Genomic DNA, 20,082 nt, shown 5'->3' with positions numbered 1-20,082 from the left:
GGAAGGTCTTCATATATAGCTAACCATCTGACGCGTCTGTGTAGTTCTGCACCTCAAAAGGTCCGAACGAACGAGTTGGACTGCGTGTTTGGTTCTGTGATCCATTTCTCTCGAATCTTTTTCTCAAGAGCTTTTGTCGAGAGTGTGTTGAGAAAGCTTTCGTACCGAAACGCAATTTTGGGATGTTTATTTCGAGATAACCGTTTTTGACCCCAACAATGTTTGCGTCTTGTTGTCGATAAAATATATCAATAACTCGTCGTATAACCTTTTCAATAAAAATTAGACGAAATTTATATTGGGAGAAATATTTTCCGGGGACTTTTAAACATTGATTCCGTCGCGACTGATTTTGACCCCAACACTTACTTCCTCAGAAACCATCATGACGCTGCGTTCAGCAGTTGGGAAGCTGTTGGATACCATGTCCTTTACATATTTCTTTATTGATGATGAAACTTTTATGGCATCACTCAATGGCATCTCCAACGTGATATTATCGAATGCTTTCTTGCAGATCACCTTGTCTAATTCTTGCTTAGTCTGTGTCTTTTTAGGAGCAAAGGGTGGTAGAGTCCTATACACTCTCTCTATGGCTGGTTCAGCAGGAGCCGAGCGTCGATCGACATTGTTCCCAGTTTGTCGATCGATATTTACCGTAGTGGGTCGATCGACGTTGGTTCCTTCTTGTCAATCGATTTCTACATCTTCTTCCGACTCCTCTTCTTCCTCCTCGAGGTCAATGGCTACTTCCTCAGTATTGGACTGCTCTTTCTCCCGAGGTGTATCTGATTCGGGATTGGGACTATCGAGGATTATTGGTCGTGACCTATTTTCACCGGTTTTCTCAACTTTAGCACGTTTTTCTGCGTTGTTGATCTCTATTGTGCTCGGGATGAGGCATTTTCCGTCCTTAGTAAAACAGCATTAACTTGACGTTTCGGATTCGCGTTAGTCCGCCCAGGGAGACGTCCTGTCTCCCTTTTGATGGCGGTCGCGTTTTCCGCGACTTGACCGTCCAGTCTCTTAATGTGTTCACTTAAAGCGTCGAACTTCCTCATTAGCTCACTGTAGATTATGTCTATCTTTCCGTTCAGATCAGTGGCCATTTTGCGATTTCCCGTGAAAGCTTAGTTTATTCTAAATTTCGCTCTGCCTCGGCGTGATCCAACAGTAGCATCGTAATTTTGGGTAAAGCTATTGGGATTAGGGATATGGTACCTATCTTTCAAGGTTGGGATATCTACGAAGTTTACTTGTTGTTCTAATTCAGAAAGGGTATCATCGTCAATTTGGTAAATCCCAAATTGGTTTTGTCCCGCTAGAACAGAATGAAGCGAATCTAGAGATTCTTTGATTTTTGCAAAAGGTGGCCCATCCATCGAGTCAACTCTCCTTCCTCGCTCTACGTCCATCATTTCGTAGGATCTACCTGTAGCTACATTCTTTATCAAACGCTTTGTATTTTCAGGGTTCCTGGTACTGAAGCTCCCTTCACTGGCTGTATCAAGCGTGATTTGGTAGTGCAAGTTAATACCTCCGTAAAAGGTATTAATGAGTTGTGGTTTTGAATAACCATGGTGGGGACATTCAAGTTGATAGCTCTTGAATCTCTCCCATGCGTTTCTGAATGATTCCCGTGGACCTTGACGGAATGTGGAGATTTTCTTCCTTACATCCCAGTAACACGCCTCATCGAAGAATTGATTAATGAAGGTATTCCTCATCTCCTTCCAGCAGGTTAGAGAACCCGTAGGTAGTTGGTCTAGCCATTTTCTGGCATCGCCTTCTAAGAAGAATGGAAAGATTTTACAGCGATTGTACTCGTCATCCATCATATCTTCTAAGTATTCGATGTGATCGTGTGGGTGTTCTGTGACGGTTCCACGGAAAGGGTTTTGACGTACCAAGACTAAGTATTCGAGGCTGACCCCGGATTTCTTGGTACCATCTTTTGGTAATTTAATGGCGGACCTATTGGAATAGGTCCTCCCAGGGTTTAAGTAGTCTTGCAGAGGTAATTTTATTTCATGATCTCGTTTTGAGATCAAATTAATTTTAACAGGGATTGCAGTCCCCTGTTCATTCATGATTGAGTTAATTACATTGCTTAGTTTACCTTTAGGTTCTCCTAGGACTACTCCCTCATTAGTATTATAGGTAAGAGAAAACTTACCTGCTTCCGGCAGGGTGTCGATCGATGTTTGATGTGCGCCGTCGATCGATTTTGCCGTCGACTTGTTGCTCGATGTTGTTGTTGTTTCGTTGATCGATATCCGTCCGAAATTCATATCTTCCATCTTTAAGTTACTGTGTCGGCAGGAAAAGAGGGAAGACTTTTAGCAAATTTAGTAACAAAATCTAGACTGAATTCTAAACGTAATATAATGGTAATAAGAAAGAGTCCCAGGCAACGGCGCCAAATTTGATATCACTCAAATTACCCTAAGGAGTGAATTACTCTCTCAAATAAGAGGTTCAGATGTAGTACTTAGGGATCAAATCAACAGAGACTCTAGGATTACACAATAGATTATGGTCTTGAAATAAATCTAGATTAATTGGTTTATAAGTTTTAAAGCAGAAAATGGATTTGTGAGCAAGTTTATTGCTCGATTGATTTGTTTTGAGGTTGTTAACAGTTGGGAGAATAGCTAGATTCATGTATATTCTCAGGTACGACAAGTAAAACTTAAATTGGGTTTTTAGGGTTTATTGATATTAATTGTTCTTGAATTCAAAATAAGATATAATCAATCTGATTATCTAATCTAGATCTCGGATTTCAATTCTCGTATGTCAATCACGAGAAAGTGTCAATCGATGATTCATTACAAATATCAATCGATACACCTTTCAAAATATTGATCGACAGGGCTATCGCTGCGTCGATCGATGCTTCTTCCAGAAAGCTTTACGGACAGGTTTAATTTATATTCTCTAACTCACTAGATCAACTCTCGTCTGTATCTAGTCAGTTAGATCATACTAGTTTATTTTCAGGTATTGAGTCAAGCAATGACTTGATCTCAATTAATCCTAAGATCTAAGTTTAAATGGTGATCAATCCTAAACTTATGAAGAACTATATTTTTAAACACCCTAACAATTGTTTGTATCAGTAATACATTTATCAACCTATTGAGAAACCTAAATCTAACAGTAAGGACTACTCAGACATATTCATGAAATACATAGTTATGATGGTCTGAGTAATACTTAAATAAAATAAACAATAAAAGTAAGCAACAAAATAAGTGAAAGCAAGGGAGTTCAAGATCTTCTTTGTTTTGCAGTATTGATCTATCTCTCTAATCCTAAACTCTCTCCTTTCAATGGTGGCTTCTTGCTTCTTCCAAATTAGGTCTAAAAGGTCTCTAGGCAAGTCTGCCTCTAAAATGATACAAAACACTAATAAATAGCCTAACAGGCGGCCAGGGACTTAAGATGTAATTATTGAAACTTTTGTGAGACTTGAAACTTCTAATTTGTCATTAACTCTCGTGTGGCTTCGTCGTCGATCAATGAGAAGAGCTCAACATCGATCGATATTTGTTGGTAACCGTCGGTCGATATTTCTTGGTAACCGTCGACCATCTCCTATTTCCAGCAAAGCTCAAAAGATCTCCAAATAGCTCCAAATACATCATTTTCTTCCAGTTAGTACCTGAACCTGTAATTACTCTAAATAGACACTATATAATAGTAAATATATCTTAAAACACGTATAAACCATGGCTAATAATGGGTAAAATCCATGGCCTATCAAATGCCTAGATGATTTTGCTTCTTGGTCTGGTCTCCACATGAATACAACCAAAACTGACATGTTCACCTCTGGAGTTGCCAATCTGAAACAGCAGTAATCAATAGCTACGGTTTCCCCTCCGGTCAATTCCCAATTAGATACCTTGTCCTACCGCTCATAGCCAGAAAGCTCAAAATCTCAGAGTATGCTCCACTGATGACCAAGATCACCGCGCGCTTCTAGTCGTGGTCAGCAAAGCTCATGTCCTTTGCGGGCAGATTGCATCTCCTCAAGACTGTCATCTTTGGCACAGTCAACTCTGGATCTTAGCTTTCATTCTTCCTAAGGGCTGTATCGAGAACATTGAATCGTTATGCTCCCGGTTCTTGTGGTCAGGAAGTATAGAAAATTCAAAAATTGCTTGGACTACTGTCTGTCTCCCAAAGGAAGAAGGTGGTCTCGGCCTTAGAAGCTTCTCGACATGGAACCAGGTGCTATGCTTAAAGTTTATATGGACCTTATTATCTAAATCTCCCTCGCTGTGGGTAGACTGGCATTGGAGCGCTCACCTGAATGGCCAGTCCTTTTGGAACATTACAGCTTCAGCTACAGACTCTTTAGCCTGGAGGAAACTACTTGACCTGAGACCGCTCACCCTTCAATTCATCAGAACTCGCCTTGGTAACGGACTCGCGACCAGTTTCTGGTATGATGTATGGACTCCAGTGGGCCAGCTCATAACGCACATTGGTCCTTCGGGACCTAGATCCCCTCAAGTCAGGAAGCAAGCTGTAGTGGCAGACGCTATCAGAAACTCGGTTTGGTCTCTACCACACCCTAGATCACAACAGGAAGTTGATTTACATGCTCACCTTACAACGATTAACCTTCCCTTAGATGTTGATGTTATTGATGAATATGAATGGGTTGCTGGTAATTCCCCTATACGTGTTTTCAGGTCATCCACAACCTGGGAAGTGCTTAGACCGCGCAATGATATCCAAGATTGGGTCGATGTGGTTTGGTTTAAAGGAGCCATTCCTAAGCACAGCTTCACAACACTACAAAAAAAGTTGCTATTCATAGCACATTGTTATAGCACGTTTCACTGAACTGCTGTCGTTGATGAGTGAATTTTTTTTCTAGTATAGGTTAGCATTATATAAATGCTATGATAGAGTTTTTCTAAGCGGGAAGCTAAAATTAGCTTTTCCACGAAACACTTAGTAAAAAATAGCTAATATTTTCTGTTTTCCCTCTCTCTAATCGGGGTTCCCTCTCTTCTCTCTCATTTTCCCCCTTTCTCGACAAAACTCTAAGAGAAATCAATCTGGATTCTCCATCTCCTTCTCTATCGTTCTCTCTCTATTTCCATCTCTGTCTCGATTCTCCATCTCTGGTTCTCCATCTCCGCCTCGATTCTCCATCTCCGCATCGATTATCCATCTCTGATTCTCCATCTCCTCCTCGATTCTCCATCTCCCCCTCGATTCTCCATCACTCTCCTTCATCGCCGCTTCTCCCAGCTCCGATTCAACTCCTGTTCTACATCTCTTAGGTATAGGAAGTCACAATTTCGATATCTCTGTCAGTGTTAAGCTGAAATCGAAGTTTTATTTTTTTGCTTTAATTTCTTGGTTGCTTTGATATGTTGGTTGCTTTGATTTCCTGTTTTATTCCAGTTATCTTTTTATTTGGTTGGTATCGTTTCATGCTCTGAATATTTTTGCTATATCATTACATCCTCTGACTCTTATGTGTTATGTTATAAGTTCGTTTTGTTACAAAAGGTTTCAACTTAGGTTCGAACACAGCGTTATGGACAAAGCTTGGGTACATCTAAACAGGTAATGAGCTTAAGCGTGTATCTCATGTTTCATTTGGTGATTACTGACTTAACTTGTTTAATTTTGTTTTTCTTTTGATTGTTAATGGTAGAGTTGATCCTGGATATGAGAGAGGGGCTTCAAAGTTTGTCCGGGATGTGGCTTCAGCAATGGGAGGGGTTGATGTTATTGTATGTCCGTGTATTGACTGCCGTAACATAGTTCGACATTCAGCAAGTGTGGTACTTGATCATCTTGTTACTAGGGTATGGAGGAGGGTTATAAGATGCGGGCTGATTGGTATCTACATGGAGAGTTGAACGCAAAGGTTGCTGATGAAAGCAAAGGAAGTGAGTGGAACGATGAGATCTATGGGTTGTTCAGAGCTGCTGAGTGTTTTGATGAAGAGTTAGCTGGTATGGGGAATCTATCTGATATGTCAGAGGGAGAGGACAAGAAAGAAGATGAGTTCTTGGCAAAGCTAGCTGACGCTGAAACACCATTGTATCCGAGCTGTTCAAGCCATAGCAAATTATCTTCAATTGTTTCGTTGTTCAGATTGAAGACTCAGAATGGATGGTCTGACAAGAGCTTCAATGATTTGCTAGAGACCTTGCCAGACATGTTACCTGAAGAAAATGTCTTGCACACATCACTCTATGACGTGAAGAAGTTCTTGAAATCATTTGACATGGGCTACGAGAAGATCCATGCTTGTGGCAACGACTGCTGCCTATTCAGAAAGAGGTTCAAGAAACTCGATAAGTGTCCTAAATGCAAGGCTTCAAGGTAAAAGACTAATGTCCACACGGGTGAGACGAAGAAAGGCGTCCCACAGAAAGTTCTCCGTTACTTCCCTGTAATACCAAGACTGAAGAGAATGTTCCGGTCTGAAGAAATGGCCAAGGATTTGAGGTGGCACTTTACCAACAAAAGCAGTGATGGAAAGCTGCGTCATCCTGTTGATTCTGTGACATGGGATCATATGAATGCCAAATACCCTACGTTTGCAGATGAAGCAAGGAACCTGAGGCTGGGACTTTCAACAGATGGATTCAATCCATTCAACATGAAGAACTCGATGTACAGTTGCTGGCCTGTCCTGCTAGTTAACTACAACTTACCTCCAGACCTGTGCATGAAGAAGGAGAACATCATGCTTTCTTTGCTGATTCCTGGTCCACATCAGCCTGGTAATAGCATAGACGTGTATTTAGAACCCCTAATCGACGATCTTAACACTCTGTGGAGCATTGGAGAGGTAACATACGACGCTCTTACTCGATCAGCTTTTACACTAAAGGCGATGCTGCTTTGGACAATCAGCGATTTACCAGCTTTTGGGAATCTAGCAGGCTGCAAAGTAAAGGGAAAAATGGGATGTCCGTTATGTGGAAAAAATACAGAGAGCATGTGGTTGAAGTTCAGCAGAAAGCATGTGTATATGGGTCATAGAAAGGGTCTGCCACCAACTCACAGTTTTAGAGGAAAGAAGAAATGGTTTGATGGAAAAGTAGAACAAGGGAGAAGGGGAAGAATACTTACTGGGCGTGATATTTCTCAAAATCTGAGAAATTTTCACAATGATTTTGGAAATTTTAAACGGTCTGCCAGTAAGAGAAAAATGATGCAGGGTTCAACTGATTTAGGGTCTGATATTGAGGGTATGTCGAGTGAATCAGATGAAGAGGAAGAAGTACTAGTAGATGAGGATGAGTTATCTAGATGGAAGAAGAGGTCAATATTCTTCAAGCTACCTTATTGGGAGGTAGATTATTATTTCATTTGCTTAATTTTTTTTTCCTCATCACTGTTATTTTCTTAACTTAAATATGATGTTTTATTTCTCATGTGTAGGAACTCCCGGTGAGGCACAACTTAGATGTAATGCATGTGGAGAGAAATGTTGCTGCAAGCTTAGTTTCAACGTTGTTGCACTGTGGGAAATCTAAGGATGGTCTTGCCGCTCGTAAGGATCTGGAGGAGCTTGGTATTAGGCCGGATTTGCACCCTAGAGTGCAAGAAAAAAGAACCTATCTCCCTCCAGCACCGTGGTCTCTGTCCAAGCAAGAAAAGAAGATATTTTGCAGGCGTCTATTTGACTTCAAAGGGCCAGATGGATATTGTTCTAACATATCAAGAGGTGTCTCGTTGGATGACTGTAAAGTCTCTGGTCTGAAATCACATGACTACCATGTTTTGATGCAACAACTTCTGCCGATTGCACTTAAAGGGTTGCTGCCAAAAGGACCGAGGCTTGCAATTTTTAGATTATGCTCTTTCTTCAATCTGTTGTGTCAGAGAGTGATTGACATGGAGAAGCTTCTGGTTATGGAAGCTGAGATTGTTGAGACTCTTTGCTTGTTTGAAAGATACTTTCCTCCAAGTTTGTTTGATATCATGCTTCATTTGACTGTCCATCTAGGAAGATAAGCTCGGCTTGGTGGACCAGTCCACTTTAGATGGATGTACCCGTTTGAAAGGTATATAGATATGATTTTTTTTTTCATTCTGTTACAAACATATCCAAAACTGACATTTATTGATTTGATTCAGGTACATGAAAGTCCTCAAAGACTTTGTTAGAAATCCTGCAAGACCAGAGGGCTGCATAGCTGAGTGCTACCTTGCTGAGGAATGTATCCGGTTTTGCAGTGAGTTCCTGAAGAAAACAACAAATGTTCAAGAGAAACAGGATAGAAACACAGAGTATGAGAACAATTCTTTCTTAGAGGGTCGTCCAATAACCACTGCTACTTCAGTAACTCTCACTGAAACGGAAAAGAGGATTGCTCATCTTGCTATCATCCAAAACATGGCTCTGGTTGAACCTTATGTAGAGTAAGTATAAATTTATCTTTCATTACATAGTTTTTATTTACAATCAACAACTTTTTCTAATTTATTTCTATTTTGATCTGCTACTAGTGAGCATCTACAATATTTACAAGACACAGATGGAAGGTGTCGGCGAGATGCATCAACGTTATGGAGTATGCATACTAAGAATTTTGCTTCCTGGCTAAAAGAGAAGGTACTGAATTACATTATACAATTCTCCTCTTATAGACTGCCTACTTGTTATTGACTTGTTATTTCTTTATCAGGTGCCTCTTGATTCTGCAGAACATGACGACACACTTAAGTGGATAGCTTATGGTCCACGTTGTTCTGCGAGATCATATACAGGATTCATTGTTAATGGGCAGAGGTTTCACACAGTTTCAGTTGATAGGAAAAGTCAGAATAGTGGGGTCTATTATGAGGCTACAGCAGTGTGTAGAGCTAGTGCAAAAGATACATCACAGGTGGTAGATTCCTACCTGGAGGACTGCTTACATTCTTTTATGTCATGGCCTGCTAGCAAAGTTGTCTTTGACAATCCACCAGAAGCAACAAGAGAACAATCTCCTACGGGTATGAAAGTTACATCGGTTGGTTATAAGTCGCCTACTGATACAAGTGGTAGAAAAGGTGCAAAATCAGGAGCAACAACATCAATTCATACTGAGGAGTCTCCTGCAATTGATCAGGTAAATTTTTAACTTATATGTTCAATCATCTGCTCAGATTAATATCTGTGTTTTGAATTGTGTGCATGTCTATTGTAAAGTGTCAGCTTAAGCATGGATCTCAGACAATGAAACAGAATCAGAAGTGCAAATTGATGGACATTGGTGAGAGGAAACAAGTTGTTGCTGAAGGTCGTATCCATTCAACAGACCCAACTCAACTGGTCCACTTTGTGCGCTTGGGTCCGAAAGCAGCTAGAGTGTGGGTAGATGCAGTGCTCGTAGATGATGCAGAAGTTTGGAGGAAATCAGATGAAATAGAGAGTTTGAAAGATGCACACGGTTCATCAATTGCATGGCCAATTGATAAATTGGTCATATTTTAAGCTGCTGTAAGTATTCTGTTTTGTGTGTTTAAACCTGCATATGTAATTGCATAACTGATCAGAGTTTTCATTGTTGCAGCAGCTGAGGGAATGAAGAACTTAGGTCCAGATTTAGCTAGTGTTTAAGCTAGGCTAATGAACTTGATGTATGATATTATTGCTTATGACTTTGGTTTGTGTTTTAGAACTGCATCAGTAACACTTATGTGTAATGACTTATGTATGTCAAACTTATTTTATGAAAGGGTTAGTTTGTTATGAAGTTTCTGCTTTTTTTATTACAAATTTTCGAAAATGCAAATTCATAGCTCGTGGACAAATAACAATAGCTAAAAAAAAACAGTTATGCTTGTAAAGCATAGCATTAAATATTTCATATAATGTAAACTATCATAATATATTTCTAAGCTATTAAAAACTTTAGTAAAGCACTTATCCACAGCAATTACCAAAATAAGCTATTGCTATTGTAGACGTCGCTACCATGGCACGCAATATGTATCATAATCAATTTGTAACAAAAAATAATTGTGCCGTAGATTCATTAATAACATCAGCTAATTAATTCTATCGTAAACGAACATTTCATAGCATCAAAGAAAAACGCTATTATAAGGGGGCTACATATGATGGCTGCCGTATACACAGCAGTTGTGAATTCGCTATCAAAACTCTAACATTTCATATAACCGGCGCTAACAATGAACATTTTTCTTGTAGTGCAATGTGGATCGCAAATTACGATCGCCTGCCAACAAGGTCAAGGCTTGCGGCGTGGGGCTTGCATATCTCACCTACCTGTCCTCTCTGCTCTCGCTCTGACGAAACCATGGACCATCTCCTTCTGTCCTGTGATTACAGTCAAGAGGGAGGTTCTTTTTCGATGTCAGCCACCACCAAGTATGCTCACAAACTGGGCGGAGCTATTGTCTTGGATCAGAGGAGCACCGTCGAGCAAGATCGTTCTATTAAGGAAACTAGCGACCCAAACTGTGGTCTACCACCTCTAGAAGCAGAGGAACAATCTCATTCACAACCAGACATCAATCCCGGCTGCTGCTGTTTCCGAGGCATTGATAAAGAGATAAGGAACATTATCTCAGGAAGAAGACAAAGAAAGAAGTTTGTTCCCTCATGGCCTTGTGGCTGAGATAATTGGTTTCTTGTAAGTTTAAATTAATGATCCATCTTGTTTTTTATTTCTTTTTGCCAAGATGGCTCAAAACTTAAGATATTACTTTGTAAAATCTTCTTTTCATTTATGATATTTACAGTTTAATAAAAAAGGAAAAAAAAAAGCTTGCTCTCTAGGACAAAACTTCATAAGATTTTACGAAGAAGAAGCAGGAGATAAAAAAGTAACAGAGGAAGAAATAGCTCAGTCTGTTTAGAGATTCTGCTGCTTTTTCGTAGCTACACTCGCCGTCATGGAATACCTTCTGGATTCTCCGATGAGGATTCTGTTACTCCAAGTACTTTAAACATAACCAACAAGCTAAACCAAGCCTGAAATGTGTATATATTTGATATGCAATGTAAGCTAGAGTTTTTTTTAACAAAAAAATATTTTTGTTTTTGTTTTAAAAGGAAATAAAAAAACTCTTATTGGTTTATTTATGCGACCAACATAATAAATTACAAATTATTAAATTATAAATTACAATTTTTTTCAAAAAAAAAAACATAATGAATTACAAATCGCACTGCATTTTTGCATTTTTGAAAAGATTAGGACTTGGCCAACAATAAAAACTTTCCATATTGTTAAGTGTGAAAAAATTCTTTACCAATATCATATGGTCCTATTTTAAGAAGATTTGAATTGTTACAACAAACGACACATTTATCAATATATTATATACCTCAGTATATTCTGAATATATCTTCTCTATTAAAAGAGAAGTATCATTTTTATCTACTATTTAGAAGTCTACTAGGACCATTTCATTAATCACATAATATGATATAATAATTAATAGGAATATTAATAATAAATTAATTTTAACTATAGATTAATAATTTTTATTTAATATTTGTTTAATTAATTTCGTAATTAAATAATATAATGCTTTCATTTAAATAAATTATCATCTACCACTAAAACGGGTTCAAATTTGTTAATCATGTCAGATTTGTTTTATACAAATGAAGTTATTAACATATGTTAAAATTTTATTTCTACAGCTATATATTTTCAAAAATCATATGTTGAAGAATATTTTTTATTTGATGATTTCAAATTATGAAAACTCGAAAACGTAATAAAAAAGGTAAAATGTATAAAACAAACCCCTATATTAATAAAGTAATAAGAAACTTAAACAATAAAATTAAAAAGTTATAAAATACTAAACACTAAAATATAAATTGTATATTTAAATTTATATAATAATATTAAAATTAAATATTTATAAAATGAAAATATACCCGCACTATGTGCGGGATAAACTCTAGTTAACTTTACAATTTGTCACACCCACACCAATTATAAATTCAAACTATACCATTACGATATATCATCGCAAAAAATATATCTTAACGTGTTTCACCAAAAAAATATTATAATTCTCATTAGAATTATCGTTGTCGGCGGTAAAATCGGCTATGAAATATTTTACATTATTTAAAATAGCATAATTAACCAGATGGCTAAAAACGTGTTTCACCAAATCTACGGGTTCTATAACCAAAATAACATCTGTTAAATGAAGTCACAACCAAAAGATTTACAATAACATATCGGAGGAACTGGAATATGTAAAAATTTCATTAAATAAAAATTTTATAGTAAAATTTCCTTATTTATACCTAACTAGGGCAGGTCCACGCTACGTGTGGGAGTTGATATCGATTTTTATAAAATATATAATTTTGTGTATATTTTATTTTCCGTTTAAGTTTGGTACGAGTATAAATATGTTGTCTACACTGAATTCCAATTTAATATAACTAAAGATAACCGGATACTTAGTATTGTTGCTGATTTAATTAAGAGTTATAAGATTTTATAGTGTTTTAAGTATTATAACACTATAAAATACATAAATCAACCGAAATCGATCAATAAAGAATGATATTGAGTTTTCAAATACCATTGTATCTTTTTTTGTGAGGGTTTATAAAAAAGTGAAAAAATAGGTTTTAATTTACATGAACTCTCTGTCGATTATAGTTTTTTTTGTCCTATCGATTATAGTTGTTTTGGACAATATTAATAATTGCTATTATTAACAATTGTTGTTGGTTTTTTGGTATCTATGTTATAATGGGTTATTGTGGTTTCTGAATGTATTGTTATATATGATTAATTACGTTGAATATTTGACTTACAAAATAAATTTCTTAGTCTTTCTTTGTTTCTTTTGTTTGATATTTTTGCTTAAATTTGCTTATGAATTACCCTTTCGTTTCAAAATTATACATATTTTAGAATTTTCACATTTTTTTAATAAAACATATTGAAATGTAGTCATAAATGCATAGTTTTTTTTTGTAATTTTATATTTCCTATATTTAAAAAAAAATAAGATTTTTAAAATGCATTTAATGTTTTTGAAATTCACAATTTTTCATTATAAGTTGCAAAAATTGCATTGGAAATATAAAAATGTATCTTTTAGAAACAAATTTTTTCTCTATAATATGCATCATTTTGAAACGGAGAGAGTATGTAATTAATCGTACTAACAAGTTATTAGTAAGGCAGAAAAGGGAAAAAATAAAAAGAAAATAAAAAGAAATGGCAAAAAAGTAACAAATGTATTACTTTAAATAGACAAACTGAGCGTAACATTTATCCAAATTTAAACACATAATAGATCTTCATTTTAATTTAGAAAGATTAATTCATTCGTTTGTTGTTAATTAAAAGATACCTGAGTTATTTCTTTCTTGGTTCTAACATAATTTTTTTTATTTAGAATAAACATATGTTTGAACGAAGATAATATGGAAGGCCTTCAAATTCCATTTGCTAAGCAATATTCTGTCAAATTTTGAAAATGTTGTTAAGTCTACTGCAAGCCTCTGCTTGTTTCATATTTCATATATTTTTGTAGAAGTGTTACGGAAGTTAGTAATTTATGTTTCTTGTACATGCCTTTTAGCTTCCCTTCAGTGACCTTGTTTTTGTCTTTTCTTCTCTATTATTCCTTCTCTCTCCCTTGCTTTTGTAGCTTTTGATATTTCTTGCAACCGATGTTACTCCTTCATCTCTGCCACTTCCTTTTGTTTTCTTTTCTCCTCTTTTTTCTTAATCAACTCCTCTTCCTTTTTGTTAATTTTGTTGGTTCTTCTTCTTTTTGGATCTTCTTCCTTTGGCTTCTCTACTCCTCTTTTTCAGATACAAATTCCTTGACAATTGATGGAGGCTGGTCTGTCTTGACAGTCTTATTAGATTTTATGGATTAGGTCTTCTGCTCGGTGGGTTTTGGAAAAGTTCTTACACTTTTTTCACCTTTATATTCTACGGCCTTTTATGTTAAAATTGGTGGAGTTGTCTCAAGTTTCTCCCCAGTCTCTCAAAGTTCTAAATTTATTTGTTCTTGTAGCATAAGTTATCTGGAGAGGTTCCTCATCGTAGCCAAGAAGACGTCATCTAATGTTTCTAGTTCTTAAGGTACTCATTGTGTTTCACTTACATAGTAGTTACATAAATCATTGTTGTTTATTCACATATTCATAATTTATTCATCTATTTAAAGACTAATGAGTACGAAAACTACATATATGTATTCAAATTGTCTTAGATATGAGGCTTGTGCTTATGTCGGAAAAAAGCATTGCAAGGCTGCTCTATCTTTCTTTAAAGCCATTTCATATGATGCTTCTGAATCTTCTCCTCAATTGAAGAAATATTTATTTTGCAATACTTAAAAATGAAAAAGTGAATCAACAATCTAACAAAAGCAGCGGCTTCGTGCTCTCATTCATCAAGATTTATCTCCATCGAATATTTACATGAATCTTAGTTGATTGTTCGGCTGTTTCAACTCCTTGGTTTGTCAGTCTATGCAGATCTCCTCTACCCTTTGTTGAGGATGGCTATATCAACAGCACCTACTGGTGTTTTCATTTAGATTTCTGGTTTGCCTATGGTAAAGGCCTTTTCTCTAAATCTTTAGTATTGAACTCATATGTGCTCTTCTGAGTTTGGAGTTGTAGTCCTATTCTACCTTAGTAAAACCAATGTTAAAAATAAAATCTAATCAAAGACCATCTAATCTCGTAACTACATTTTATTCATTCCTTCTGGCCGACTACATTTTGTTACTTTATGTTACGAATTCAAAAGAATAATATAAAATGTAAGAGTGAAGGAATAAATTGAAAAAAAAAAAAATCGGTTAAGAAGGAGAAAGATTATCTTCTCTACAGTATAATTCGATAATGGTGAACATTTCTCTTGTTATAAATTTTGTGTTTTTGTTCTAATTTGGAGTTTCCGTATTTCCGACTATGTTCAAACTTTGTTTGTTTCTTTGTAAGTTGTAGTTGTTCCTTTTCCTCTTTGTTTTCAAAACTTTTCTTTAACTTGTGCACAATTTTTTTTATTTCTAGCAGGAATAATATCACAAATTAAACTTCACATTAGAACATAACACACAACTGAGACAAATTTGTAATTTAGATATGGTAAGAAGTGTATGACTGGCTAAAACTAATGTTAGTTCTTTTTCTCTCATTTTTAACTCTTTCTGTTCTTGATAGTCTTCGAACACCGACTCTGGTATCACTCTCAGTCCTCTGTAATACCTCATTCATCCCATTTGTGTGAAAAATCTTTGGCTTCGTCTCAGCCTTCGTTAAAGCCTAATGGACTCACCATAGCTTCTTCTGATTTCTTGTGATGAACGCCAGAGAACAGTGACACATCAGAAAAGTCTAAATAATCCTGCGATCAGAGAAAACTCAGTTTGTCTAACATAGGTCGCAGATCCAGTAGGCTGATTATATAAGTAAGCGTTGAAGCTGCATCGTTTTCTTTCCTCGCTTCGAGTCGTCACTGAGATGTCTCCGGTGGCGTTGGAAGAATGATTTCTGTCTCGGCTTCCCTTTATGCTTCATGTGAAAGCAATGTCCAAAGCAAAGTAGTGTCCTTGTTTTTTGTTTTTTTTTTTTTTTTTTTTTTGAAGTACTTCATTCATTTCAACCAACATCCATACATGATTACATCACAAATTCTCAGTCCCTAAGGATCTGCATACAAAAATAGTTTCCTAGCTTCAATCATGAATAAACCGAAGCTCTAGAATAAAGAAATCCAAGTGGCAAGAAAGGAAACAGGAGCAAAACGCGCCAGTTGCCGTGGAGAGAGAATGTCAAGTTTTGCTCTAAGCTGTCGAGAGATGTCTTCAGTTAGAGCACTGGCCGTCGAGAAGTATTGTTATGAAGTATAGCATTCCTCTCTTTCCAAATAAAATATATTTCAGCTTGGAATGCTGAGTACTGTAAGTGCAATTGAAGAACAAATGTTGTGTTGTCTCGGCCTGAGCACACAGAAGTGCTCACAGAAGACACTGATCCGGAACCGAGATTTCCTTCATTATAATCATTTATCGGGCATCGTAGCTGAGTTTTTGGCCCCGCATTTTCCAGGTCTACCACCATGTTTATGCTTCTTCTGATGAATCTTGTTGCTGAGTTTTATCTGTGAAGAAACGCAACCACCTCTGTCTTTCTTTTTTGGAGAGTTTCTAGTACATACACCAGCTAATAGCTGAAAAAAAACAAAAAGCTTTTAGAGGAATCTGTTGCAAAAATCAAGATATAAAGAAAGAACAATGATAAGACAACCACACCATATATATATATATATATATATTTATGTTCTTGTCTGAAATCAAATGAAAAAGATTCAATCTTTTATCCTTTTATTATAAAAAAAAAGAGAAATCATCTGTAAGAACTTTATGTATACATAAGAGAATGCATCAACATTTATAACTGGGATGTTGATCCATGTATATCTTCAAGACCTTCATAAAAGAGAAGAGGACAAACTTAATTGGTCATAGATTCTTAAATGTTTTTTTTTTGTTCTAAATTTGTATTTAGCAGATGACATCAAACCCTTAAGATGTACATCATTTGAGATTTGAAACGTGAAAGTAAAAAACAATATTCAATATAATACCAAGTCTGAACATTTCTTAGCAGAGCCGTGAATATACTTCAACCCCATTTAAAAAAAAACAATAAATTTAAAATTTGTGAACAAACATGTAGAAGAATGAGAGGAGAATGAGAGGATCTTTGAAAAATCCTTAATTCTGTTATTCTTTCTTTCCTCTGCCTATCGACTCTGTTTGTTTTACTTTGGCGTGTCAATAAAAAGTTCAAATTATATCCAATTATTATAAAAATAAAAGAGAAGAAAAGTTTTAGAAGCTGATACCACTGATTCTTAAATAGACCATTTTCTTTTGATCCTTCTCAAGTCTTCTTCCTCAGCTTATTGTTATAACAAAGAATTGTGTATTTGACACACGCCCATAAAGAATGTGGGATCATATCTTCTATAGATAACATAATGGAGTTCCACCAAACACTGACATTAATCTAACATCACCTTGAAAGAGCCAGAGACACCACGCCACACCCTATGCGAAACCAGTAAAAGGAGACTTAGTCCACTTCTTCTGGTTCTCAGCATCAGCCACAACTTCACATGTAAATCACCAACCCAATCCAAATCAACGAAGAATAAAAAACGTATGAGGAAACATATAAAATGTTAGAAGGATTAAATGCAAAACGCTAACCTGCGGTCGTAAACATCACCAAGCCTTCGACTTGTGAAATTATGTTGGTATCAAGACAAAATTTCCATAGCCAGCGCATCATTAATTTTCAGATCTATGACTTGAAATCGGATTCTGATTTTCAATCGTCAAACACAGATGCCAAAAAAAGATTGAGCAAATGTAAATTCCATGTGCACAGGAAGAACGAAAAGGAAAAGTTCACTTACTGATTGCCATTAATAAGAATCGAGGATGATGATGAAAGCTGAAACTGTCCGCCATGAAAACCCATAACCTAGCCGCCCCTTTTACATTATCGGTCTCCCAAAACCTCAGCAGCTACACCTCGTCCGTGTACAGCGACCGGCTTTGGAGTCTTGAAGGAGGAGAGAGGCGTATTCTATTCTACTCACAGAAAGTTTTAAAGATTATTATTATTGTGAGGATTGAAATGATGAAGTTTACAGGGTCAAGACTAACCTATTTATAGCTGCAGATTCACGGGTAGGAAGAAGAAGAGGTGCATTTAATGATAGATCGTTGAAGGAGTGGAGAGAAGGAGTAAAGAAGGACGTTAAAGACGACGATGAATACAGCCTGTAATGGTTTCGGTTTCCCTTTGTTGGTGAGAAGAACTCCAACAGAATCGGCACGAACGGCGGAATTCGCCAGAAATTAGTTGTAAATATTTGTCTCCTATCACCTTCCCAAAAATTCAAGGCCGGTCTAAGAAATCAGAAGTTGAAAACATCATAAACCCTAGAAACAGAAGCTTGCAATTTTTTAAGACGACTACTGTTACTATCGGGCTCGAATAATATTTTCATCAGCCAACTTAATGAACGGCTCAAACCCATTTTAAAGTTAAAGTCCAAAATATAAACAAATGATAAGCTGCAATATATTTATCTGGACAAATGTCATGCTTAGAAGAGATCAATTAGTGATGTGGCAGCCTCTAAGTATAATAAGATAATATTAATTATTTTGATCCAAAAAATAAACTAACGTATTGCAGCAGTAAATAAACGACAAATCTCCAAAATAGCACATTTCTAAGTTTATGTCACAAAAATAGCCATCAAAAACTAAAATGACCAAAATAGCATTTTATCTTTTGAAAAATTTAATTTTTTTTATTTTTCAAAATTTGAAATCTTATCCCAAAACCCCACTCCCCAACACTAAACCCTAAAACCTAAACTCTAAACCCTAAATCCTAAATTCTAAACCCTAAACCCTAAATCCTAAACCCCACCCCTTAACTCTAAACCCTAAACCCTAAACCCCACCCCTAAACTCTAAACCCTAAACCCTAAACTCTAAACCCTAAACCCTAAATCTTAAACCCTAAATCATAAACCCCACCTCTTAACTCTAAATCCTAATGTCTAAATTAATTTACCATTGGGGTATAAGTGTATATTTATCTCTTTTGATAAAACATTAAGTGCTATTTTGGTCATTTTTATTCTTAGATGCTATATTTGTGACAAAAAAAATTTTAGTGCTATCATAGTCATTTTCTCTTAAATAAATAGAAATGCCCTAGAGAGCTCAAAACCAAGTTTTCCTTCCAAATATAGACCCAAGGCCCAAAATTCACAGAAATGTTTCATTTAATGATGGTCAATTACTATATTACCAACAATGTTAATTTAACTTAAATTATATAATAACAAAATCAAAATATTTTGAAAACTTGATAAAGATTTCCACGAAGACAAAGTTGTGCCGTCTTCTCCGCATCGCCTCCATCGTCATCTCCGTTGTGTCTCCGTCGTCGTCTCCAGTCTCCGCATCGCGCCATCGTCGTCTCTGCATCGCGCCATCGTCGTCTCCGCATCGTCGTCTCCGAATTGCGCCATCGTCGTTTCCGTATCGCGCCATCGTCATCTCCGATCCCTCATCGTCTCCTCATCATCTCCGATCTGCCGCCGTCTCCACATCTCATTATTTCGTGTCTCCGCATCGGATCAAGGTATCATCATTTCATGTTCATTATAACTTGATGATTTGTTACTGTGATTAGATTTCTAGTTGTTTTGAAATTTAAAATTGGATTGTCGTCATCTTCATCTTCTAGACTCACAATTTTTTGAGTTGTTTTGGAATATTTAGTTAAATGTCTCTGTGGTTGATTATTTTGAGATTTGGTTTTGATATTTTTAACAGATTTTCGAAATATGGTTGAAGTTTTTTGTGTTTGTGGGGAATAGAGTTCAAAGGAATCTTTTCAGTGGGAGTTCTATGTTGATAAGAATATGACTGCATCGTTTATTCACTTAGAAGAAGATCTTCAGTATTTTTTTGGAATATTTAGTTAAATGTCTTTGTGGTTGATCATTTTGAGATTTGGTTTTGATATTTTTAACAGATTTTCGAAATATGGTTGAAGTTTTTTTTGTGTTTGTGGAGAATGGAGTTTAAAGGAATATTTCCAGTGGGAGTTCTCGGTTGATAAGAATATGACTACATCCTTTATTCACTTAGAAGAAGATCTTCAGTATGAAGATTTGCTGAAGATGGTTTCTGAAGATTTCCGTATTCAAGAGGAAGCTATAACTTTGATCTATGGAATTTTTTTAGAGTTAAAAAGTATTGTTGAAGATTTTCTCCCAATCTCCATAGAAAATACTCGTAAACTCAAAAGTTTCATCGACAAGATTAGAGCTTTTCATGGAATATGTTGGTTGTGTGTTAAGGTTTGTTATTTTATATCAACTAAGTACTATTAAGGATAGTTGTCCTAATTATATACTAAACCTTCCAAAACAATTTGAATCATGCAAGTTATTATTTCTGGAAGCATATCCAGAAATTATCACATGTTTTCCAATTTTATCGTATATAATTTAGGTTTAA

At 36.1% G+C, this 20,082-nt stretch overlaps 2 protein-coding genes and 2 long non-coding RNA genes across 8 annotated transcripts; 3 read left to right on the top strand and 1 right to left on the bottom strand.

Moving 5' to 3' along the window:
* The first annotated feature begins 1,123 nt into the window (after nucleotides 1-1,123).
* LOC106442064 lies at nucleotides 1,124-9,716 on the top strand. 4 transcript variants are annotated; one of them, XM_022711338.2, is made up of 8 exons: nucleotides 1,124-5,595; nucleotides 5,687-7,342; nucleotides 7,432-8,057; nucleotides 8,131-8,415; nucleotides 8,503-8,608; nucleotides 8,682-9,107; nucleotides 9,188-9,478; nucleotides 9,555-9,716. In XM_022711338.2, the coding sequence occupies exons 3-7, from the start codon at nucleotides 8,041-8,043 to the stop codon at nucleotides 9,470-9,472; spliced, it is 1,119 nt and encodes a 372-aa protein (XP_022567059.1). In that variant the 5' UTR covers nucleotides 1,124-5,595; nucleotides 5,687-7,342; nucleotides 7,432-8,040; the 3' UTR covers nucleotides 9,473-9,478; nucleotides 9,555-9,716. The 4 variants fall into 4 exon arrangements, with proteins under 4 accessions (XP_022567059.1, XP_022567058.1, XP_048621902.1 ...); XM_022711337.2 differs by having other exon boundaries at nucleotides 9,552-9,716; XM_048765945.1 differs by having other exon boundaries at nucleotides 9,188-9,716.
* A 480-nt stretch (nucleotides 9,717-10,196) lies between these two features.
* On the top strand, nucleotides 10,197-10,622 carry LOC106442065. Its single transcript, XM_013883797.2, has one exon. It carries the CDS (start codon nucleotides 10,197-10,199, stop codon nucleotides 10,620-10,622), a length of 426 nt encoding a protein of 141 aa, XP_013739251.1.
* Nucleotides 10,623-11,729: 1,107 nt separating this feature from the next.
* LOC125591551 lies at nucleotides 11,730-16,261 on the top strand. 2 transcript variants are annotated; one of them, XR_007327612.1, is made up of 2 exons: nucleotides 11,730-14,090; nucleotides 14,480-16,261. It is a non-coding gene; the product is annotated as an uncharacterized LOC125591551 (long non-coding RNA). The 2 variants fall into 2 exon arrangements; XR_007327611.1 differs by having other exon boundaries at nucleotides 14,221-16,261.
* On the bottom strand, nucleotides 15,614-18,062 carry LOC125591547. The gene is made up of 5 exons (XR_007327605.1): nucleotides 17,698-18,062; nucleotides 17,445-17,622; nucleotides 17,236-17,349; nucleotides 16,869-17,135; nucleotides 15,614-16,190 (listed from the first exon to the last, which is right to left on the bottom strand). It is a non-coding gene; the product is annotated as an uncharacterized LOC125591547 (long non-coding RNA).
* Nucleotides 18,063-20,082: the final 2,020 nt, after the last annotated feature.

Source organism: Brassica napus, chromosome C8 (genome assembly GCF_020379485.1).
Source record: "Brassica napus cultivar Da-Ae chromosome C8, Da-Ae, whole genome shotgun sequence".
Lineage (NCBI taxonomy): Eukaryota > Viridiplantae > Streptophyta > Magnoliopsida > Brassicales > Brassicaceae > Brassica > Brassica napus.
The sequence above is the reverse complement of the archived record's forward strand: the minus strand, read 5'-3'. Positions and strand labels throughout refer to the sequence as shown.